This window comes from Salvelinus fontinalis, chromosome 25 (assembly GCF_029448725.1).
Source record: "Salvelinus fontinalis isolate EN_2023a chromosome 25, ASM2944872v1, whole genome shotgun sequence".
In the NCBI taxonomy this organism is placed as follows: domain Eukaryota; kingdom Metazoa; phylum Chordata; class Actinopteri; order Salmoniformes; family Salmonidae; genus Salvelinus; species Salvelinus fontinalis.
In genome coordinates this window covers 1,514,583-1,539,764 of record NC_074689.1, presented here as the reverse complement: position 1 = coordinate 1,539,764, position 25,182 = coordinate 1,514,583, and the positions used below count along the sequence as shown (strand labels likewise).

Genomic DNA, 25,182 nt, shown 5'->3' with positions numbered 1-25,182 from the left:
GCACCACATGCCCCTGGCAGTCGGCTCCCTCGCCCAAATCTTTCTCTCTCTATTTGGCTTTGTCCTTCTTTCTCACATCCTATTGCTCACCCCCACTCCCAATTTCTCTCTCATCCCCTCTCTCCCAATCTCTCTTTTGTTCTCAGTTCCATCTCCCCTCCCCCTTGTCTCGCCTTTTCATGAATCCATCTCTTCACTCTGGAAGTATCTCTGATCCTCGCTCCCCTTGTCTTTCTGCGTCATCATGACACAGATGGTCGGGGCAGCAGGTTTTTAGCAGTCAGACGTTATGGGACATCAGTGCTATAGAATTTTTGTTAACATAAGATCCATATCTGCCCATTTAATGAATGAAAACCGGTATCCATTCAGGATTTAAAATGGGGATGCATATCTTTGCAAAACGGCTGGCAATCCTCCCCATGCAGGGTCATTCTAAATCTCCTGTGACGTTTTGCAGCCATATAGAGCATGGCTGGCTCCGAAGCTTCTAAATGATTCACGATAATGGCTACATGTAGTAAGTTATGGCTGGAACAAGACACATGCTATATTTATGCTTGTTCCTCCTCAGTTATGGCATATGCGGCGCTTGTGAGATCTCTTGTGTGTGTTTGTCTCCCCCTGTAGATCAGTCAAGGTAATGTCCCAGGTGTTGAGAGTGCTTCACTGGCCATGGACACAGAGGAGGGAGTGGAGGTGGTGTGGAATGAGGTGCTCTTCAATGACAGGAAGATCTTCAAGGCACAGGAGGTACGTCAGACATAAGCTGTGCACCCTATTCCCTATATAGTGCACTACTTTTGACCAGGGGTCATAGGACACTATACAGGGAATATGGTGCCAATTGGGATGCAGACAGGGTTTCTATTGTCAATGGCTATATGTTCCATTCAGAGGAGGCTGGTGGGAGGGGATATGGGAGGACGAGCTCATTGTAATAGCTGAATCAATGGAACGGAGTCAAACATGGGTTCGATGTGTTTGATAACGTTCCATTTATTTCATTCCAGCCATTACAATGAGCCCGTCCTCCCATAGCTCCTCCCACCAGCGTCCTCTCGTTCAATTATATGTACTTTCATTCTCCAGAGAAAGCTCACCAATGGAAGTAGAAGTCAATGATTTATAAGTGCATATTTTGGCGAACCACCTATTACTGTACATACAGTACCAGTCAAAAGCTTGAACACCTACTTATTCAAGGGTTTTTTCTTTATTTTTTACTATTTTCTACATTGTAGAATAATAGTGAAGACATCAAAACGATTAAATAACACATACGGAATCATGTAGTAACCATGAAAGTGTTAAATCAATCTAAATATATTTTATATTTGAGATTCTTCAAAGTAGTCACCTCTTGCCTTGACAACAACTTTGCATTCTCTTGGCATTCTCTCAACCAGCTTCACCTGGAATGCTTTTCCAACAGTTTTGAAGGAGTTCGCACATATGCTGAGCACTTGTTGGCTGCTTTCCCTTCAGACTGTGGTCCAACTCATCCCAAACCATCTCAATTGTGTTGAGGTCGGGGGATTGTGGAGGCCAGGTCATCTGAAGCAGCACTCCATCACTCTCCTTCTTTGTCAAATAGCCCTTACACAGCCTGGAGGTGTGTTGGGTCATTGTACTGTTGAAAAACAAATGACAGTCCCACAAAGCGCAAACCAGATGGGATGACATATAGCTGCAGAATGCTGTGGTAGCCATGCTGGTTAAGTGTGCCTTGAATTCTAAATAAATCACAGACAGTGTCACCAGCAAAGGACCCCAACACCATCACACCTCCTCCATGCTTCACGGTGGGAACCACACATGCAAAGGTCATCCGTTCACCTACTCTGCGTCACAAAGACACAGCGGTTGGAATCAAAAATCTCAAATTTGGACTCATCAGACCAAAGGACAGATTTCCACCGGTCTAATGTCCATTTCTTGTGTTTCTTGGCCCAAGTAAGTCTCTTCTTTTTGGTGTCCTTTAGTAGTGGTTTCTTTGCAGCAATTCGGCCATGAAGGCCTGATTCACGCTGTCTCTTCTGAACAGTTGATGTTGAAATGTGTCTGTTACTTGAACTCTGAAGCATTTATTTGGGCTGCAATTTCTGAGGCTGGTAACTCTAATGAACTTATCCTCTGGAGAGGAGGTAATGCTGGGTCTTCCTTTCCTGTGGCGGTCCTCATGAGAGCCAGTTTCATCATAGTGCTTGATTGTTTTTACGACTACCTTGTTAAAAGTTGTTAATTCTCCATATTGACTGACCTTCATGTCTTAAAGTAATGATGGACTGTCATTTCTCTTTGCTTATTTGAACTGTTCTTGTCATAATATGGACTTGGTCTTTTACCAAGTAAGGCTATCTTCTGTATACCACCCCTACCTTGTCACAACACAACTGATTGGCTCAAAAGCATTAAGGAAAGAAATTCAGCAAATGAACTTAAAGGCACACCTGTTAATTGAAATGCATTCCAGATGACTACCTCATGAAGCTGGTTGAGAGAATGCCAAGTGTGCAAAGCTGTCATAAAGGCACATTTGTTTAACACTTTTTTGGTAACTACATGATTCTATATGTGTTATTTCATAGTTTTGATGTCTTCACTATTATTCTACAATGTCGAAAATAGTAAAAATAAAGAAAAACCCTTGAATGAGTAGGTGTGTCCAAACTTTTGACTGGTACTGTATGTACTCAAACCTCTCCCCACCCCATCTGTTTTTCAGGAAAAGATAAAGGAGATGTTTGATAACCTGATGCAGGTTGAGCACCCAAATATAGTGAAGTTCCATAAGTACTGGCTGGACATGAGAGAGAGTCAAGCTCGGGTATGTCTGCTATCTATACTAAACAAAAACATAAACGCAACATATAAAAGTGTTGGTCCCATGTTTCATGTGCTGAAATAAAATATCCCAGAAATGTTCCATACTCACAAAAAGCTTATTTCTCTCAAATGTTGTGCATAAATGTGTTTACATCCCTGTTAGTGAGGATTTCTCATTTTCCAAGATAATCCATCCACCTGACCGGTGTGGCATATCAAGAAGCTGATTAAGCATGATCATTACACAGGTGCATCTTGTGCTGGTGTAACTGGTGTGAAATGGCTAGCTAGTTAGCGGGGTGCGCGCTAATAGCGTTTCAATCTGCGATGTCACTTGCTCTGAGACCTTGAAGTAGTTGTTTCCCTTGCTCTGGAGCGATGATAACGATGCTTCGAGGGTGGCTGTTGTCGATGTGTGCAGAAGGTCCCTGGTTCGAGCCCGGGTAGGGGCGAGGAGAGGGACGGAAACTATACTGTTACACTGGGGACAATAAAAGGCCACTCTAAAATGTGCAGTTTTGTCATACAACACAGTTTTGATGGAGCTTGCAATTGGCATGCTGACTGCAGGAATATCCACCAGAGCTGTTGCCAGATAATTTAATGTTAATTTCTGTACCATAAGCCGCCTCCAATGTTGTTTTTAGTGAACTTGGCAGTACGTCCAACCGGCCTCACAACCGCAGACCACGTGTGACCACGCCAGCCCAGGACCTCCACATCCGGCTTCTTCATCTGCGGGATCATCTGAGGCGGGGAAGGGGGGTGCTGAGGAGCATTTCTGTCTGTAATAAAGCCCTTTTGTGGGGAAAAACTAATTCTGATTGGCTGGGCCTGGCTCCCCAGTGGGTGGGCATGGCTCCCAAGTGAGGGGGCCTATGCCCTCCCAGGTCCAGCCATGGTTGCGCCCCTGCCCAGTCATGTAAAATCCATAGATTAGGGCCTAATGAATTTATTTAAATTGACTGATTTCCTTCTAAATTGACTGATTTCCTTCTAACTCAGTAAAATCTTTGAAATTGTTGCATGTTGCGTTTATATATTTTTTCATAATAGATCATTCTCACTCACTCTCGGGAAATGTTTCTCTCCCTTCATCTCCTGGTTTGGTCTGCAGACTGATAGTATCTCTTTCTGCTAATCTGTTGGACAGGTCATCTTTATCACAGAGTACATGTCCTCAGGAAGCCTGAAGCAGTTTCTCAAGAAAACCAAGAAAAACCACAAGACCATGAATGTCAAGGTCAGTGTCTCTCCCATAGGGGAAATACCCTGTGACATCCGTGACACTAGTCAGTTAATGACATACTTGTTGATTCCCACAGTACCATGAGTTGGGTTGTGTTCAGTAGGGAGGAAACATTTGAAACGGGGAGGTACTACCTGAACTGTCCAATAAGAACACAGATTTACATTCTCCGTTTGAAAACGTTTTTCTACCTTGAGCACGGCCCTGATCAGACATTAGAGGATTATACTTTGGTAGTTCCCTTTGTCGGTCAGCTCCGTATGGAAAAAGTGGTAAGCAAGTTAGGTCCAAATAAATAGATTTTCACCAAGTCAAATGTATTTATTATATTAGAGGTTTCGTGATGCTTTTATCTAAACCAAAGTAGATCATTTAAAGATTGTTCAAAACATCAGTTGGGGTCTCTATAAGCTTCAATATGAGGTCCTAAACCTAGAATGAAAGTGCATCCTTGTAGCTGTGTGGGCTAATATAGACAAAATGCTTGGAATAAGTTGAACCAATGGCCATGTGGTAAGTTGAGCAAATGGCAAGTTTAGCAAATTGAAGTGTTTTCTTCCCAGGCGTAATGCAAGGCATTATTGCTGGGATATGAGGTAACAACAGGGCCTGGGATATGAGATAACAACAGGGCCTGGGATATGAGGTAACAACAGGGCCTAAGATATGAGGTAACAACAGGGCCTGGGATATGAGGTAACAACAGGGCCTGGGATATGAGGTAACAACAGGGCCTGGGATATGAGGTAACAACAGGGCCTGACCTATGGTAATTGTAACGTTCTTTGCTTCACGGAAACATGGCTCACTCGAGAGACGCTAACGGAGTCGGTGCAGCCAGCTGGTTTCTTCACGCATCGCGCTGACAGAAACAAACATCTTTCTGGTAAGAAGAGGGGCGGGGGTGTATGCCTTATGATCAACGAGACGTGGTGTGATCATAACAACATACAGGAACTCAAGTCATTCTGTTCACAAGATTTAGAATTCCTCACAATCAAATGTCGACCGCATTATCTACCAAGGGAATTCTCTTCGATTATAATCACAGCCGTATATATTCCCCCCCAAGCAGACACATCGATGGCCCTGAACGAACTTTATTTGACTCTTTGTAAACTGGAAACCACACACCCTGAGGCTGCACTCATCGTAGCTGGGGATTTTAATAAGGCTAATCTGAAAACAAAACTCCCTAAATTCTATCAGCATATCGATTGTGCTACCAGGGCTGGTAAAACCTTGGATCATTGTTATACTAACTTCCGCGACGCATATAAGGCCCTCCCCCGCCCTCCTTTCGGAAAAGCTGACCACGACTCAATTTTGTTGCTTCCAGCCTACAAACAGAAACTAAAACAGCAAGCTCCCGCGTTCAGGTCTGGTCAACGCTGGTCCGACCAATCTGATTCCACGCTTCAAAACTGCTTCGATCACGTGGATTGGGATATGTTCCGCATTGCGTCCAACAACAACATTGACGAATACGCTGATTCGGTGAGCGAGTTCATTAGAAAGTGCATTGACGATGTCGTACCCACAGCAACGATTAAAACATTCCCAAACCAGAAACCGTGGATTGATGGCAGCATTCGCGTGAAACTGAAAGCACAAACCACTGCTTTTAACCAGGGCAAGGTGACCGGAAATATGACCGAATACAAACAGTGTAGTTATTCCCTCCGCAAGGCAATCAAACAAGCTAAGTCCCAGTATAGAGACAAAGTAGAGTCGCAATTCAACAGCTCAGACACAAGAGGTATGTGGCAGGGTCTACAGTCAATCACGGATTACATAAAGAAAACCAGCTCCGTCGCGGACCAGGATGTCTTGCTCCCAGACAGACTAAATAACTTTTTTGCTCGCTTCGAGGACAATACAGTGCCACTGACACGGCCCGCTACCAAAACCTGCGGGCTCTCCTTCACTGCAGCCGAGGTGAGTAAAACATTTAAACGTGTTAACCCTCGCAAGGCTGCAGGCCCAGACGGCATTCCCAGCCGCGTCCTCAGAGCATGCGCAGACCAGCTGGCTGGTGTGTTTACGGACATATTCAATCAATCCTTATCCCAGTCTGCTGTTCCCACATGCTTCAAGAGTGCCACCATTTTTCCTGTTCCCAAGAAAGCTAAGGTAACTGAGCTAAACAACTACCGCCCCGTAGCACTCACTTCCGTCATCATGAAGTGCTTTGAGAGACTAGTCAAGGACCATATCACCTCCACCCTACCTGACACCCTAGACCCACTCCAATTTGCTTACCGACCCAATAGGTCCACAGACGACGCAATCGCAACCACACTGCACACTGCCCTAACCCATCTGGACAAGAGGAATACCTATGTGAGAATGCTGTTCATTGACTACAGCTCAGCATTTAACACCATAGTACCCTCCAAACTCATCATCAAGCTCGAGACCCTGGGTCTCGACCCCGCCCTGTGCAACTGGGTCCTGGACTTCCTGACGGGCCGCCCCCAGGTGGTGAGGGTAGGTAACAACATCTCCACCCCGCTGATCCTCAACACTGGGGCCCCACAAGGGTGCGTTCTGAGCCCTCTCCTGTACTCCCTGTTCACCCACGACTGCGTGGCCATGCACGCCTCCAACTCAATCATCAAGTTTGCGGACGACACTACAGTGGTAGGCTTGATTACCAACAACGACGAGACGGCCTACAGGGAGGAGGTGAGGGCCCTCGGAGTGTGGTGTCAGGAAAATAACCTCACACTCAACGTCAACAAAACAAAGGAGATGATTGTGGACTTCAGGAAACAGCAGAGGGAGCACCCCCCTATCCACATCGACGGGACAGTAGTGGAGAAGGTGGAAAGTTAAGTTCCTCGGTGTACACATCACGGACAAACTGAATTGGTCCACCCACACAGACAGCGTTGTGAAGAAGGCGCAGCAGCAGCGCTTCTTCAACCTCAGGAGGCTGAAGAAATTCGGCTTGTCACCAAAAGCACTCACAAACTTCTACAGATGCACAATCGAGAGCATCCTGTCGGGCTGTATCACCGCCTGGTACGGCAACTGCTCCGCCCACAACCGTAAGGCTCTCCAGAGGGTAGTGAGGTCTGCACAACGCATCACCGGGGGCAAACTACCTGCCCTCCAGGACACCTACACCACCCGATGTCACAGGAAGGCCATAAAGATCATCAAGGACAACAACCACCCGAGCCACTGCCTGTTCACCCCGCTATCATCCAGAAGGCGAGGTCAGTACAGGTGCATCAAAGCAGGGACCGAGAGACTGAAAAACAGCTTCTATCTCAAGGCCATCAGACTGTTAAACAGCCACCACTAACATTTAGTGGCCGCTGCCAACATACTGACTCAACTCCAGCCACTTTAATAATGGGAATTAATGGAAATTATGTAAAAATGTACCACCAGCCACTTTAAACAATGCCACCTAATATAATGTTTACATACCCTACATTACACATCTCTTATGTATATGTATATACTGTACTCTATATCATCTACTGCATCTTGCCATCTTATGTAATACATGGACCACTAGCCACTTTAAACTATGCCACTTTATGTTTACATACCCTACAGTACTCATCTCATAGGTATATACCGTACTCTATACCATGTACTGCACCATTGCCTATGCCGTTCTGTACCATCACTCATTCATATATCTCTATGTACATATTCTTTATCCCTTTACACTTGCGTGTATAAGGTAGTAGTTGCGGAATTGTTAGGTTAGATTACTTGTTGTTATTACTGCATTGTCGGAACTAGAAGCACAAGCATTTCGCTACACTCGCATTAACATCTGCTAACCATGTGTATGTGATAAATAAAATTTGATTTGATTTTGATTTGTGACAAAGTGTTTGTTAGGTGTTAAGCCTGTGTTAAAAGATTCTTACAATTATTTAAAGGCAAAAAAACGATTGTGGTTGTGTTGAATTGTGTTTGGGAAATAAAAATAGACATGGTTTTTAAAAGGGTAGTGATATTAACTTACCCTGTCCTGCTGCTCAACTTACCCCATACCCAGGGTAAGTTGTGCCAATTTGGGGACAAGCTATGTTTTTAAAACTAATGTTTACATGAATTCTGATTATTTCCAGTGATCCACAACATCCTGAAATATATGTAGATATCTTTGTTAGAAAGAACACTATATTTCCCTTGACAGAGAGATGCTGAATGTAAATAATGGCTAAACCTAGCCCAGTCTGCCTTTCAACACAGCAATGGGGGAGTTTGTGCACTAGCGCCCTCTACTGAAGAACATTAGAATCAAGCTTGGCAAGGCCAATGAACACGATTCACTCCTTCAATTCTTCCGCTCTTCACCTTGAGCTGAGCAGAACAATACAGGCATTTCTTAAACAAACATTGGAATATGACATTTATCAGGCTTTACTCCAACTTAACTGTCCCAGAAGGGCGTGCTCATCCTTCTGGACATTGTTTGTTAAAGTTTGGTTAACTAGTTTTGTGAAGTTTCAATTTGTTATTTATTATTCTGCCTGTTTAGGCTCGCTAACTGGTTGTAATCAGGGTTGGTTAGGTTACTTTTTAAAATGTAGTCCATTACATTTACTAGTTACCTTTCCAATTTTTTTTATCGGTAACATAGTTTTTGGATTACCCAAAAGCAGTAACGTAATCTGATTAGTTTCCATGACTTTTGGATTACTTTCCTCTTAAAAGGCATTAGAAGAAGACAAAAAGGATCCATCAAACGCATTTGGTGTCATCATCATAGTGGTCTCTGACTTGTGGTTAAACTCGCTCAGGTGTAACTTAAACTTAAACTTGCGCCTATTTTCAATGCTGAATTGAATATCATTGAGAAAACAGGTGTCAATGTATTTTTTTCTCCCAACCATCCTTTCTGAAGATATAATCATCTAATTTTTCAAAATTATCTGTAATCTGATTACTAGTAACGTAACAGATTTACAGTTTTTGGGGAATCAGATTACTTGTAACTCCCCAACCCTGGTTGTAAGTAAAATGACTGGCACGAACGAGTCGACATAGTCTGTTAAACCGGGTCACAACCTTGCCCACAGTCATGCTGTTTCACCATGTTTTTGAATGATACTCGCAAGTGTTGTCTTGTATGTCTCGGCTGGGTGCATGCTCGGGCTGCTCTGGATCGAACCAGCAGCCTTCACCCCTAAGGTCATGACTATGTCCTACAGGTCTCTAGCTTTTGAACTTTTTCCATTTCTGCCTCCTCTGTTTGCTTCTGAGGAGCAACGAAAGTTACATGCCCTATGGCCGGTAATGGCATTACGCAGGTATATTGAGCGGACTAGGGGTGTCAGTTTGTGCGACCAACTGTCTGTTTTGGTAGTCCGGCTTGTGGTAGAGTGCTTTCTAAGCAGCGTCTCTCCCAATGGATTGTGGAGGATATTGCTCTGTCATATGACAGCAAAAGGCAATAATGACCTACACCAGGGGTCTGGTGGCGTCTTGGGTGTTGTTTAAAGGGTTGCCTGTAGGAGATATTTGTGCTGTGGTGAGTTGGACATCACCACGCACTTTTGTGAAGGTCTATCGCTTGGATGTCACTGCCCCCAGTGTAGCCCATATCGTGCTTTCAACTGGGGCATGAGAAGGTCATTAGTCAGGGCAGATTGCAGATAGGCAGATTGCACAATACCCAAGTACCACAGGTTTTCCTGTCGGGTTGGAATTCTGGGTAGGCCATTTCATTTGGTGTCCACTTGGGGCGTGATTTCATATCCCCATAGCTGTGTTGTACCGAGTTGACCGACTAAAATGGAATGTTCCATTATGACTATAACTACTGTTCCCTGAAGGAGGGAAACAAGGTACGACACCTGTTCGGCCCCATGCTGCCTAGTTCTGGGCTCAGTGAAGTGGGGTACTGAATTGAAAGGATGAATCCTTGTCAGGCGCGATTCTAATGTTATTCAGTAGAGGGTGCTAGCGAGCCAACTCCCCATAGCTGTGTTGTACCTCGTTTCCCTACTTCAGGAAAAAGTAGTTGCAGTCATAACTGTATGTTTACTGTTCCCGCATACTTAAACCATATTACACTTTTTAAGTGTCTGCTGTTCACTCTGTCATTCCAGGCTTGGAAGAGATGGTGTACCCAAATTCTCTCTGCCCTCAGGTAAGACCAATAACTTTCCCTTTCTCTCATCCCCTCGATTTATATCCAATGGCAGTCTGAACTATTAATCTAAGACTGGGGTCTTTTAACTCTTGTTCCAGTCCAGCACTAACATATCTGATTTGACTAATCATGTTCCAGCAGCTCTCCGGGGCCAAAGTGTTCAGTCAAGTGAATGGATCTTCAATTGCCATCTTATTTACCCCCAGTTACCTGCACTCCTGTGAGCCGCCCATCATCCATGGCAACCTGACCTGTGACACCATCTTCATCCAACACAACGGCCTCATCAAGATTGGCTCAGGTCTTACACCGCAGACTTTCTACCTTAATCTTAACCCGAACCTAACTACAACCTAAACCTAACCCTGTGATAGCATGCATTAGGAACAGTTCAATTGTGACTTGAGAGCGTCATCTGAATAAACGGTAGCAGTAACAGTTAGCATTGCATGCTAGCAATCCCCTATACTGTACATTGTGCGTACTACAATTGCCCAAATATGTATTATCATTATCATTATCTATGCAACTTAAGTTAATACTGGACACCCTGCTCTTTTCTATCCACAGTATGGCACCGGTTGTTTGTGAATGGTAAGAACCATATAAGTGTGGCGCACATCTAATTCTCAGTGAACGCCACAATACTCTTGTGTGGTCTGGGTTTGGTTTTCTAGCTGTCTGTCTTGTCCTCCCAGTGTTTCCGGAGGCCAGTGTTCACGGTAAAGTCCGTGCACACCGAGACGAGCAGAGGAACCTGCACTTCTTCTCTCCTGAATACGGCTGTGAGTGTTTTACTGAGCCTTCCTCGATTCTGATACAGTATATGTGCTGTATGTCTGGTCTTCATGCTTTTATTGGTTGCCAGTTTCACTCCGGAATTTCCCACCATGCTGTGACTAGGCAGTTAATATCCTACATGTTAGAATAAACGTTCTCTCTCTCTCTCTGTGTGTCTAGCGGCTGAGGATGACTATGCCATTGACATCTTCTCCTTCGGGATTTGTGCTCTAGAGGTGAGCACCCAGCTGCAATAGTTTATAAATGTATTATAAACCTTACTCTCCGTCCTTACGGACGCTAAGAAAATGATTTAATTCTGATCAATGAATTTTGTCCTTTAGGACAGTGAAGCACTGCTAGCAAATCTGAGCTTTGTGTATATAAAACAATTATATTGTTAAGTTATTGAAATGTGTAGGCCTGTCACAATCCTTGCCACAGAAAATATTACCATCAGGAAATGGAGAGTTTGCTCTTCATTTTCTTTATTGCTCTCTTAAAGTTTTTCCATGTTTAGGCTTACACAGGAAAAAGGGTACATTACAGTGGTAAGGTAATAGGGCCTAAAGCATTGTGAATTCCACTACAGTAGCACAAACATCACCAATTGTTAGGGTTGCGAAAGTTCAACTGAGATAGGAACAATAGTACACCTGAACTTGGTTAAAATAATTGTTTAATTCAAAAGTTAATAAATGGCAAATACAATTTCCGTATATACGGGTTCAATGTTTCATCACGCAGGATAAGACAGAGAACTGATTTGTTTCTGACAAAGATATTATATTATACTCTGACAGAGGTTAGTTCCCACTTCCGAGCCGGCCTGTCAGAGTAGAGACTGGGCGTGGTTTAGACTCACCCAGCCTATCGTTGAAGTTGGCACACAAGCTGGTCCCAGCTTCTTTGCGCTTTCTGGTGTCCTTTCACTGTTGCTGTGTAGATTACGCTCCTTCACCCCAGAGACTGGGGTCAGACAGTTTTATAACATTGTCTGAGATATCTGCACCTGTATACATTGTCCACTGTTCTCGCTCAAGGCTAACTACAGCTTCCCAGCTTCTTATCTGAGCTAACTGTTACTTCCAGCACACACACACAGACATCCAGTCGCCCAGACCAACAGGTTGTCAATATCAAATCACGTTTGTTATAGTATTCAATCACATATAATACAGTTGCTAATCACGTTTGTTATAGTATTGGGTTATAGTGTATGACTCAGAACCTCACGTATGTTTTTCGTGTGTATAGTTTATCTGTTATTGTCTGGTCAGCAGTCTCCTGATTCACCCCCCTCCTGTGTCTCTCTAAGATTAGCACAGTCTCTGCCACACAGTACAGCGCCCACACTACTGATACATTTGTTGTATACACACACATATTTCACACACACACATATTTCAGGCTGTGGCCTCATGGTTAGACAGAGCACTTTCAAACTTTAATGCATAAGAAGCCCTACTAGCTTATAGTTAGTTAAGCATGTCAAAAAACCTTATAAAAACCCCACAATCCCCCGTTTGACACCTAAAGGTGTCAACATAAACATTTTTGATTAACATAGACATTTGTTTTTATTACCTAAACATTTTTGATTGATATTTTTATTTTTGATTCCCCCGTTTGACACCTGTCACAACCAATAAAAATTCCATCCCTTTTCCATATACTAGGTGGGCTCGTTACCACCCAGGAACTTAAAACCTTCTTAGGGAGAACAGTGTTATTAATAAACCTCCTTTACAGCAAACCATGGGTCATCCTCAGTCAAACCCCTCTGTTCATTGGTCTCGGCATCCTCCCTACTAGCTGCAAGCAGGGGCATCATGCCAGAGGCCTTAGCAGCATCTGTAATACATTTCTTGGCACAAGGTAAAATGCAAGTAGCGCAACATAGTAGCAAAAGGAACACGACTACTAGGGTCAGAAATCCAGTAACCAACATGGCAGTATACTTACCAAACAGACCAGTGAACCACGGGAACAGACTTCCCTCCTCCACTCCAGCGAAACCCCTCATCTCCACAGAGAGCTGCTGCAACCCTGTCAAAGCCTTGGCAATGCTCCCATCTGGACTAGTGTCATTCGGGATAAAAGTACAACACTGTTCCCCAAACATCTTACAGACTCCCCCCTGGTTTGCCAATAGCATGTCTAAGGCCAATCTATTTTGCCTTGCCGTTTGTGAGGTAGCCTCTAATTGTTCAGCCAATCCTGTTAAAGCCACACGAGAGTAATTAACGAAACGTTGTTGGTTGTAATAGATGTAATTTATCCATGCCGTTTGTTTAGCATCCACTATAGCAGGGCCTATAATAGGGAGTAGATGCCATAATCCATTGTTCCGTCCAAATGCCTGGAACTCATGGGGCACACCAATTGGTACTCCTAGCATGTTGGTATGTATAGTAGTTTCATCCCATGGTGCATTACGTTTTCGTCTAGACAGAGTGTTAGGCACAGCTGTCCTTTTTCCCCCCATTAACTGCTCTGCCGTAACTTCAACAATAGTAAGAGGAACTATTATGCTAGCCAATGCACAGGTACCTGTCCAATTTCCCTTTAACGTAGGAGTCAAAAATCTTTTGGGCCCACAAATCCACCATACATCTGCCACTCCAAATGTCTGATTAAGCCCCATCCCCGGCCAGGTATCATTTAGTCTATGAGTCTGGCCACAGTCATTGCTGGGCAGATGTCCATAGTCCACCCCATCCCCCACACTAGTAATGCAGCTGTAATTTCCCCCATATGCTTTTACACCCATTGGGGCCTTTGTTGGTGGTCCTGTAGGGAACACTAGAGCTAGAGTTTGACACAGGGTTGAGGTTGAATTTACAGAATAGAATCTTAGTAATATGCACTCCCATCCTTCCCCAGAATACAGTGCGAAAGGGTGGGTTGCCAGTACAGGTCGTGCATGTCCACAGATAACACAGTTTTGTTTGGCTAGAGATCGTGCTGTATATCTCATATATGCCAACCACATGTTATCTGTCCCCCCATATCCTGTTTCTGTAGCTAATTGATCGCTGTCTGAAATGTCTTTTATATTAATTACCTGGACTGGGTTAAGGTCAGAGGAGTCAGAGAGGGTCACCGTGGTGGAGGAGGTCGATGGTCCCATGGAATTCTGGGTCTGGAGAGCGGGTTTTGTAGATACCACAATGGTAAGCGTACCTAATGTATCCATCCCAATCCTCTCCAACCCCAGGGTGTAAGTGCCTGCATCAGAGAGCTTAATAGATCTAATGGTTAGTAGGATTTCATCACCTTTACACAAATTCCTAGGCTTCCCAAAATCCCCCCATGCGAGGGAGAACCTATCTACTTTGGTCGGGTCCCCAATGCTATATGGGTATCCCCTCCTCCAATTCCACAATTTTCCAGTATTTGTTATCATAAAATCCCAGTAGGGACACCCTTTCCCACTGCATAGATATGCGGGGATACCTCGGTAGGATTTTATTAGCCTTGTCACATAGTCACTACTTATATAATAGTTGGTATCCCCACACCTGTTGTGCGGGGTGCACACATCCTTGTTTCTCCCTCCCACCGTAAAAATCGTACATGCCTCTAGTATTAACACACTGGTTTGGCCTTCTATCAATCGTATAGTTGTGTGTTTTGGGGTATGGGGGCCATCAGGGTAGGATGTAACCCCCTGAACCCCCAATATGAAAAATAAGAACATCCCCTCCTCCCTTCATCTTTAAACTATTGGATTTCAGCTAGATCAGTTGCCACTTGTTCAAGGGATCGCTCTGGTGTGGAGTCTTTTGCGCAGTGGGCTCGGTGATACCAAGTATCCCCTTGTTCTCCGCTTACCCTTAACGAATGACTTGCCACCTCTTTGACTTGGTAAGGACCCTTCCACCTGGGCTCAGTCCACTTTCTGGAGTGCACCTTCACCCTCACCCAGCTTCCCACCTGCACGTCTCTGTTTTCGTCTGTGGTCTCAACACCAGGGGTCCGCACCTCCACCACCTGTTTGGACAGTCTTTGGACAAGAGAAGTTAGAGCCTGCATGTAATCTGAGTATCTGATTTTAGCAATGTCCAGGCCTGGCAAACTAAGGTTGTCATTTGGAGGCCCTGGCATTCTTCTGCCTGTCATTAACTCGTGTGGTGTGAGGTTTGTGTCAGACCCTGGAGAGGTTCTCATGGACATGAGGGCCAAAGGTAGTGCATCCACCCATTTCAGTTTTGTTCCAGCCATTATCTTCGCCATCTTCCGTTTCAGCGTCTGATTGGCGCGTTCCACAAGGCCCTGCGATTGGGGGTGATACACAGAACCGAACCTATGGGTTATGCCCAAGGCCTGTTCCACTTCTTTTAGTAGTTCATTCCGGAAGTGGGAGCCATTGTCAGATCGGATAAGCCTAGGAACCCCGAATCTAGGCACCAACTCTCTTCTCAGCCATTTTACCACAGTCTTCCCATCCTCCCTTGCAGTAGGTATGGCCTCGACCCACCTGGTAAACCTGTCCACCATCACTAGTAGGTATCTTTTCCCTTCCACTTGATTGTCCATGCCCATGTCTGTGAAATCAATGCATACGTCTTGGAAGGGTGCGTCAGGAATTGGGAAGCTCCCAATTATTGCTCCCAAAGATACCTTGTTGTTGTAGTTCTTGCACACTTCGCAACTCTCCAAGACCTCCCTTGCCATGTCCAGAAGGTGAGGGTGTGACCAGGCAGTCCCTAATCTCTGTGCCACACTCTTCCAGCCTCCATGAGCTTTGTTATGTTCTTCTCTTATCATGGACCTTAGCAGTTTTGCTGGAGCTACTGTTTTTCCTTCATGTGACCTCCAGATCCCTTGGTGGTCTCTTCGTGCCCCACATCTGTTCCATGTGTTTTGTTCATATCCACCAGCTGTGTCCTGTAACTGTTGTACAATGTCCATGGTTAGTTCTTCTTGGGGTTCCCCGTTTCTTTGTATCATTTGATGTGGCACGTATCCCCCTGCTGTTTTTGCGGCTTGGTCCGCTTGGTCATTTCCCTCCCTCACTTTGGTGTTTTCTCGGCTGTGTCCCTTGCATTTGATAATTGCCACTTTTGTAGGCAGCATTATGGCTTCAATTAATTTCTGAACTTCCTGTCTGTGTTTGATGGGTTCGTTCGAGCTGGTTAAGAATCCTCTTCTCATCCATTGGGGCCCATCTATGTGTGCAATGCCATGTGCATATGCTGAGTCTGTGTATATGTTGGCCACTTTTCCTGTACACAATTCCAGTGCTCTCCTCAGTCCTCGGAGTTCAGCCAGTTGGGCGGAGGCGTCCTTTGGCTCCAGTTTCTTTGCTTCTAGTACCTCGTGGCTCATGCCATCTGTGTCCTGTCTTACTACGGCATATGAGGCAATGTTCCCTTCCCCTGGCGTCAAAGATCTGTAACAACTGCCATCTGTGAAGAGTGTTTCCGCTGGTCCTTCAAGTGGTGTGTTCTGGAGGTCCATCCTTACTTTAACCTGGAGGGCCGCACGATCCTCACACCTGTGTGGCTGTCCATTCCCCATTCCATCAGTCATGTTGGTCGTCTGTGTGACGTAGGTGATGTGTTTGGCTGTAATGGCTTTGGTTATTTTAGATTTTCTTTTGCTGGACAGGGTGAACAGCTTAGAACCAATAAAAGCTGTTACTCCGTGGTCTGTGTTTATTTCCAAAGGGTGTCTCATGACAATGTGGGCGGTCTTCCCAATGGCTCTGGATAGAGCAGCAATGTGTCTTGCACAGTCAGTTTGTCCGCATTCAATGTGGTCCAATTTTGCGCTGAAGTAGTGAAGTACCCTCCTCTCCCCCTTTTGTTTCTGATAAAGGATGGAATGTACATATCCGTCCTGTTCAGAAACATCCAGCATGAAAGGCAGGGTGTAGTCCGGCAAAGAGAGAGCCTCAGCTTGAGCAAGGGTTTGTTTGAGAGCAATGAATGCTGTTTCTGCTTCAATGGTCCATGAGAGTTTGGCTGTTAGGTTTCTGTTTCCAGCTTCACGAAGAATGGCTCTGAGTGGTTCCACTTTTATGCAATATTCTGGGACATGGGTCCTGCTATAGCCAGTTAGGCCAAGAAAGGACAACAGGTGTTGTACTGTGGTGGGTTTTGGGTGTTCCAGAATGGTGGTTCTTTGGACTGCGGACACCGCCTGTCCTTTTCCAGACAAAACTCTTCCCAAGAACTGAACGGTTTTTCTACAGCACTGTACTTTCTCTCTCTTAACCTTGTAGCCTTTGGTGGCAACGTGTTTTAGCAATAGTTCAGTTGCCTGAAGACAGGATTCGGCAGTGGGAGCAGCCAGCAGAAGGTCGTCAACATACTGGAGAAGTGTCACACCTTCAGGTAGGGCCAATTCCTCCAGATGGTCTCTTGGACCTCCCCAGTTTCCTCTTCCCCCTCTTGGCATCCATGATCCTCTCTGGGCCCCCCATTGGCCCCTTCCTCTTGGTGGTCCATAGTTGCCTGCACCATACTGTATGGCACTGGTACTGTATTGAGGCCCATAACCACCTCTACCACCTTGGTTCTGTTGGAATCTCCTGTGGCACTCTCGATAGAAATGTCCTTGTTCCCCACAGGTAAAACATAATGGAGGAGGATTTGGATGCCATGGTGGAGGTTGGGGCATGTATGGGGTATCACGTTGTGGGGCCATCAACCCAGCCATTTGTTGAACTACAGCTGCAACCACCTCGCTGGTGGCTGCATCCGGAACCTGAGAGACTGGGGTGCTTGTCATGGGCATCTGACGTGCTGGCTTGTCATCCATCAGTTGTTTTTTCAGGACTTTCTTCTGTAGTTGTTTTATTTCATCGTCTTCCTTCCTTTTTCCTTCTCTGTACCTTTCCACATGGTGTTGTGCTATTTCAGTGAATTCAGCAACACCCTTAGCAGTAATTCCTACCACCTTCTCACATTCAACTCTGACGTGTTCTGGTAGAGATTTTAGGCATTGATCCAAGAACATGGCCATGAGTTGGGGCCTATCAGGCTCCTCATTCCAGGCCTGTCTCCACAGCACTCGTGCTTTCTTCATGTATACTGGGACGCTCTCGTTGTCTTCTAGACGCAGTGTCTGCATTAGTTGTGGACTTGACTGGGTGGGATATCTGCTTCTCACTGCGGTCCATAGGTCAGTCCTGTAGTTTTCAAATTTGGTACTCACTGATTGTCTTCCCCTCAACCCAGCTCGAGTCATGAGGTCCTTGCATTCCTGGTCCCCCATGCATCTATTGAGAACTGCCAGTATATCGCCCAGAGTGAGTTCATCCGATGCTGTCAGGCTTTCAAAGGTCTTCACCCACCTACATCCGGACTCTTCTGGAATTGGCAAAGCGTCCACTAGGGTTTGTAGATCTCGATGTCCCCATGGTTTGTAGGTGGATGTCCCTCCCACCTGTTGTCTCAGTGGATGCATCCCTCTTTCCTGTGCGGCCCTGCTTCGGGTGTTGTATGGGTGTTCCGTTAGTTCAATCACTTCACTCCTGAACCTACCTTGTATCCCATATTCTGTGCTTTCCTCCTCATTCACTTCCTCGGCCTGGTTCACATGCCCCACTTGTATAATGTGACCCAGGGATGGAGGGGACCTGATGTCGTTACTGGTGTCAAAACGATCAGTCTTCCTCTGGTTCTGATGCAGGATGGCCAGGGTACGTCGCAATTCTTTCAGTTCCTCGTTCTCGGCGGCCATTTTGTCCTGTAGGGCTTTCATCTGTTCCCTCTCTTCCAGAAATCTTGCTTCAACCTCTCTCTGTTCCGTTGTCAGCTGGTAAGATTCTCTTGTTACACCACTACCTTGTGAACACAGGAGGGAGACAGAGGCTCCTTGTTCCAACTCCATACTATTTCCACTTCCGTCTCTCCATCTGTCATTACCCATCTGAATCCTGCTCAATTGTTCCACTCCCTTCTGGAGGTATTTGGTGTTATCAAGCAATACCTGTATTTCTTCTCTTTTTTTCTGGTTCGCTGGGACCCATGGTGTGCTGGCTCCTTCCGGTCTCTTGTTATAGTTTACTGTAGCAGTGAGATCAATTAGTGGGGCCATCATGTTGGCTGGTTCGTATGGCGGAGGTGCGCTGGGTTTAGGCAGTTCGGGATATAGTTTTGCAGACCCGGGCGAGGGTGGTGTGGCATCCTTGCACATTTTCTTGAGTTTTTCTAGCATGGCTAGGCCAATTTTTTCTATGAGTTTGGCCTTCTCCATGGTATCCTTTATGGTACCTTTCGTGGGCTCCCCACCTTGTTTCCATTCGGCAGAGGTCTTCATTGTCCTCCGCCTCAAGGCATCTAGTATTCTTCCGGGTTCTCCCTCAGTTGGCAGGCCGGAAGGATCTAGAATGGAACCATCATCTATCCATTCCCTATACAATTTTTCTCCTCTCCTCTTCCATTCTTTCTCGTCTTTTCCTCCGTTTATCTCTAGTGTTGATTTCAGTGTCTTAACAATTCTTTCGATTTGAGCCATATTAGTTAGTTATTTTTATGTTTTGCCTAATTTTATCGTTATTTTGTTCTTATCTATTATTACCCGGGGACTAGTGTGTCCGTGTCAAATAATGTGAGAATATAGTATGTGGTTAATGTGTAACTTAAGTATATATGGTTATGTAATTTATATACATGTCCTCACTTTCTGTTATTATAGTAGCCTGACACAGTTAAAACGTACAGTTCAATCATGAAGCAAAAACAATCATACAGTGGATCTTATCTTATCTCCAACACGTCTTATTCAATCAGTGAATCTTATCTTATCTCCAAAACACTGCCGTAGGTAATATGTGCACATAAACCCATCTTATCTTATCTCCAATGTTTTGCCGTTCACTTGTTACAGGGGACATGTCTTATACAGTGAATTGCCTTCGAGGGACTACCTAGACTTATCTTATCTCCAATTCTTCTGCCTTCCCCTGGACTATGTTGCCGTCCACTTTAAACATAAATCGACAATTTATTTTATTTCCAACACCCCACGTAAAAATCCGTGAATCCGGTATATTGCCGTTCAATTATTAGAATCTTATCTTATCTCCAATATTCCGTCATTCACGGTGGTTAATGTTGCCATTGTCCTCACTCACTTCCCTAATCTTATAGACATTTGAGACAACCCTAGCTTATATACATACACACACACAAACAGGCTTTTAATTTCACGTCATACACACAGTCATTCCATTGTTATTCTGTTGGCCAACTGAAAATGCATTCGCCATCAAGTAGTACGTAATGAAATAATACGTAGTTCGTTTTATCCTTACTTTACTGTAATGAACATATGGTTCGAAAATTTAGCAACTTACACCAGTTAGGTTTTCTCACAAAATAAATTTGGTTAAATCCAATATGCAGAATTTCAGTTATGAAACAATAGGCTCTGCTTACCTGCTTTAGTAGACCGGTCTTTTTGTGAGAGGACCCCGTCTGGCGACAGTCTAGGCCAAAGGCTGGATGGCTCAATGTCCAGCGAAGTTCAATCAGTTCACAGTCGGGGTCACCAATTGTTAGGGTTGCGAAAGTTCAACTGAGATAGAAACAATAGTACACCTGAACTTGGTTAAAATAATTGTTTAATTCAAAAGTTAATAAATGGCAAATACAATTTCCGTATATACGGGTTCAATGTTTCATCACGCAGGATAAGACAGAGAACTGATTTGTTTCTGACAAAGATATTATATTATACTCTGACAGAGGTTAGTTCCCACTTCCGAGCCGGCCTGTCAGAGTAGAGACTGGGCGTGGTTTAGACTCACCCAGCCTATCGTTGAAGTTGGCACACAAGCTGGTCCCAGCTTCTTTGCGCTTTCTGGTGTCCTTTCACTGTTGCTGTGTAGATTACGCTCCTTCACCCCAGAGACTGGGGTCAGACAGTTTTATAACATTGTCTGAGATATCTGCACCTGTATACATTGTCCACTGTTCTCGCTCAAGGCTAACTACAGCTTCCCAGCTTCTTATCTGAGCTAACTGTTACTTCCAGCACACACAGACATCCAGTCGCCCAGGCCAACAGGTTGTCAATATCAAATCACGTTTGTTATAGTATTCAATCACATATAATACAGTTGCTAATCACGTTTGTTATAGTATTGGGTTATAGTGTATGACTCAGAACCTCACGTATGTTTTTCGTGTGTATAGTTTATCTGTTATTGTCTGGTCAGCAGTCTCCTGATTCACCCCCCTCCTGTGTCTCTCTAAGATTAGCACAGTCTCGGCCACACAGTACAGCGCCCACACTACTGATACATTTGTTGTATACACACACATATTTCACACACACACATATTTCAGGCTGTGGCCTCATGGTTAGACAGAGCACTTTCAAACTTTAATGCATAAGAAGCCCTACTAGCTTATAGTTAGTTAAGCATGTCAAAAAACCTTATAAAAACCCCACACTATCAAGTATTCATGATCAAAACAGTGGCTTCTGATACCCAAGTGCCTGCCATGATCAGGCACACAAACATAACACCAAAATCTTGCTACAGACCTTCTTTACAGCACATCTTTCAAAACAATATTTTGGGTAATGCATTTCCTTTGGAATTTACCTTGGGTTGAGGTTTGTTTGAATGACAAATAAGTATTTGAACGTTCGAGCTCTGGAAAATGCCACGTGAGAGAAGACTGGGGCAGGAAGGTATATGCAGACTTTGTCAAATGTGTGTCCTTATGCATTAGTAATTGTCACTGAGTATGACCGACGTAGTGGAAACAGAATCCTCTCAGGGGTGAATGGAAAATCTTTAAAAAAAAATAATAGATATTATAAATATTAGCATTATATAATTAATGACAATGGTTATGAAAATTAACAGAAGCCATTCGAAGCATATTAACTGATGCTTGTTTATTCATGAAAAGCTAAATTCAAAACATTGGACGCGGGAAAAAGACAAAGGATCCTAGAAGTAAGGCTATTGTTTGTCAAATCTAGAATAAATCTAGGCCTACATGCATATCAAATCTATATTAACTACCATTCAAAAGTTTGAGGTCATTTAGAAATGTCCTTGTTTTTGAAAGAAAAGCACATTTTTTGTCCATTAAAATAATGATCAAATTGATCAGAAATACAGTGTAGACATTGAGTTGCAAAGAAAAAGACATATCTCAGACTGCCCAATAAAAATAAAAGATTAAGATGGGCAAAAGAACACAGACACTGGACAGAGGAACTCCCGGAGTCGCCTCTTTACTGTTGACGTTGAGACTGGTGTTTTGCGAGTACTATTTAATGAAGCTGCCAGTTGAGGACTTGTGAGGCGTCCGTTTCTCAAACTAGACACTAATGTACTTGTCCGCTTGCTCAGTTGTGCACCGGGGCCTCCCACTCCTCTTTCTATTCTAGTTAGTCAGTTCGCGCTGTTCTGTGAAGGGAGTAGTACACAGCGTTGTAAGAGATCTTCAGTTTCTTGGCAATTTCTCGCATGGAATAGCCTTCATTTCTCAGAACAGAATAGACTGACAAGTTTCAGAAGAAAGTTCTTTTTTTCTGGACATTTTGAGCCTGTAATCGAACCTACAAATGCTGATGCTCCAGATACTCAACTAGTCTAAAGGCCAGTTTTATTGCTTCTTTAAACCAGAACAACAGTTTTCAGCTGTGCTAACAATTACAAAAGGGTTTTCTAATGACCAATTAGCCTTTTAAAATTATAAACTTGGAATAGCTAACTCAATGTGCCATTGGAACACAGGAGTGATGGTTGCTGATAATGGACTTCCAGCTACTTTCCAGCTACAATAGTCATTTACAACATTAACAATGTCTACACTGTATTTCTGATCAATTTGATGTTATTTTAATGGACAAAAAATGTGCTTTTCTTTCAAAAACAAGGCCATTTCTAAGTGACACCAAACTTTTGAACGGTAGTGTATGTAGGCTAAATGTAGCCAAATTATTTCGGGTAAATGTCATGATCTGTAAACAATTTAGAATAGGTTAGTTTAATAGCCTACTGTTGCATGATTATTGTTATACACACTGAGCGGCTGGACCTACGCTTTTATAGGCTTTGCCTTGGGCGCAAAATGGCGTCATAATGACATTGCCATAGTTATTTTTTATTTTTTAAATGTAAATCTTTGTCAAACCCAATATAAATAGTCACCCGGGGATTTATTTAATGGTCATTTGGAATGTCAAGTCAATGAGCATTTTGGGTAAATAATACAAAACATTGCGGAATTTTAAGTCGCCAGTACCATGTAACAGGATGATGCGCTTCTTTTAAGAAAATCTGTGCAAAATTGTAGGAGTAGACCCTGCTTAGTGTATTATAATATAGATGTGTTGCATTGTCTTCTTTGTAGACCTTCAAGTTGTGTTCATAAGCACATGTCCTCTCTCTGCCTAATATTTTTTTTTAAATTTAAATTTTTACCCCCTTTCTCCCCAATTTTCATGGTATCCAATTGCTAGTAATTACTATCTTGTCTCATCGCTACAACTCCCGTACGGGCTCGGGAGAGACGAAGGTCGAAAGCCATGCGTCCTCCGAAACGCATGGCAACCAAGCCGCACTGCTTCTTAACACAGCGCGCCTCCAACCCGGAAGCCAGCCGCACCAATGTGTCAGAGGAAACACCGTGCACCTGGCTCCCTTGGTTAGCGCGCACTGTGCCAGGCCCGCCACAGGAGTCGCTGGTGCGCGATGAGACAAGGATATCCCTACCGGCCAAACCCTCCCTAACCCGGACGACCTTAGGCCAATTGTGCGTCGCCCCACGGACCTCCCGGTCGCGGCCGGCTGCGACAGAGCCTGGGCGCGAACCCAGAGTCTCTGGTGGCGCAGCTAGCGCTGAGATGCAGTGCCCTAGACCACTGCGCCACCCGGGAGGCCCCTCTGTCTAATATTTCAGACACTGTGTATAGTAGAACAGACCATACAAATACACCCATGTCCATCAGTGGTGTGTATTCATGAATGCCAAGGGAAGCCAGTTTGGATTTGGCTTCAGACCAATCACATCACATTAGAAGTTGTCGTTATACTCCGGTAGCTAACTAGCTAAAATTGTCCCTTTCCTAAATTCGTCATGGATGGAGATAGGGATTTGGACTTGTGGTTTTACTTAATTCTCCATACTGGCCAACGATTCTGATCAAACCATGAATTCATACATTGTGCCCCTGGCCTGAGAGGATGTAAGTTCAACATAGCTAGATGTAGAAATGTTAGGCTAATGTTAAATAGCTGGCCTGGCGCATCATTGCGCATAAAAGGGAAGTTAGGCTAGCGAGCAAGCATTTTAGCCAGGTGGCCTAGGACAACAAAAACTAAAAGCTTGTATCACAAAGTCATAGACCGTTTAGGCAACATGAAAGAGGAGGATGGTACTGGCATTTCTCTGCAAGTAGAGTCTCACACACACATAAATCATTATCATGGATAGCCATATCATATAGCTTATGTTGATTGGACTAAATTATTTTTGTTATCTTTTAGTTGTCACTATATTAGACTAAGCATAGGTGATTAGATGGTGTTGAAATGGTGCTGGAATAGTGGAAGCAGCGCCTGTTTTCTTTGCAACTTGGTAACTCGCCTTGGTTATAAAGCAATAGTTAATTAGTTGTCGGAAGATTTAACTTGCTTGACCTTGCTGTATGTCATATAACTGTTTGTTACATGCAATATATTTTTACGCATTTACCGGACAGGTGTTGCTCTTTGGTTTTGTGATGAAACAAAGGTGTGGTAGAATTTATTCTGCCATTGTGTCTTCTTATTGTCTCGGCCTTAGGTCTATATATCACAGTGTCAAGGCATATGAACTAGCAGGTTATAAAGCAAAATACGCAATTACAGTTGAAGTCGAAAGTTTACATATACTTATGGTGGAGTCATTAAAACTAGTTTTTCAACCACTCCACAAATGTCTTGTTAACAAACTATAGTTTTGGCAAGTTGGTTAAGACATCTACTTTGTGCATGACACAAGTAATTTTTCCAACAATTGTTTACAGTTGTATCACAATTCCAGTGGGTCAGAAGTGTACATACACTAAGTTGCCTGTGCCTTTAAACAGCTTGGAAAATTCCAGAAAATGATGTCATGGCTTTAGAAGCTTCTGATAGGCTAATTAATTTGAGTCAATTGGAGGTGTACCTTTGGATCTATTTCAAGGCCTACCTTCAAACTCAGTGCCTCTTTGCTTGACATCA

General features: G+C 44.0%; 1 protein-coding gene across 2 annotated transcripts in view; it reads left to right on the top strand.

The window, feature by feature from the left end:
* Positions 1 to 25,182, top strand: part of LOC129822733 (nuclear receptor-binding protein 2-like) — a 92,353-nt gene that overhangs the window by 56,096 nt on the left and 11,075 nt on the right. For both annotated transcript variants that reach the window (XM_055881082.1, XM_055881083.1), the window contains 8 exons: positions 631 to 753; positions 2,729 to 2,830; positions 3,983 to 4,072; positions 10,165 to 10,205; positions 10,415 to 10,509; positions 10,779 to 10,802; positions 10,907 to 10,993; positions 11,169 to 11,224. In XM_055881082.1, the coding sequence (XP_055737057.1) occupies positions 631 to 753; positions 2,729 to 2,830; positions 3,983 to 4,072; positions 10,165 to 10,205; positions 10,415 to 10,509; positions 10,779 to 10,802; positions 10,907 to 10,993; positions 11,169 to 11,224 (618 nt within the window). The remainder of the gene's footprint in view (positions 1 to 630; positions 754 to 2,728; positions 2,831 to 3,982; positions 4,073 to 10,164; positions 10,206 to 10,414; positions 10,510 to 10,778; positions 10,803 to 10,906; positions 10,994 to 11,168; positions 11,225 to 25,182) is intronic.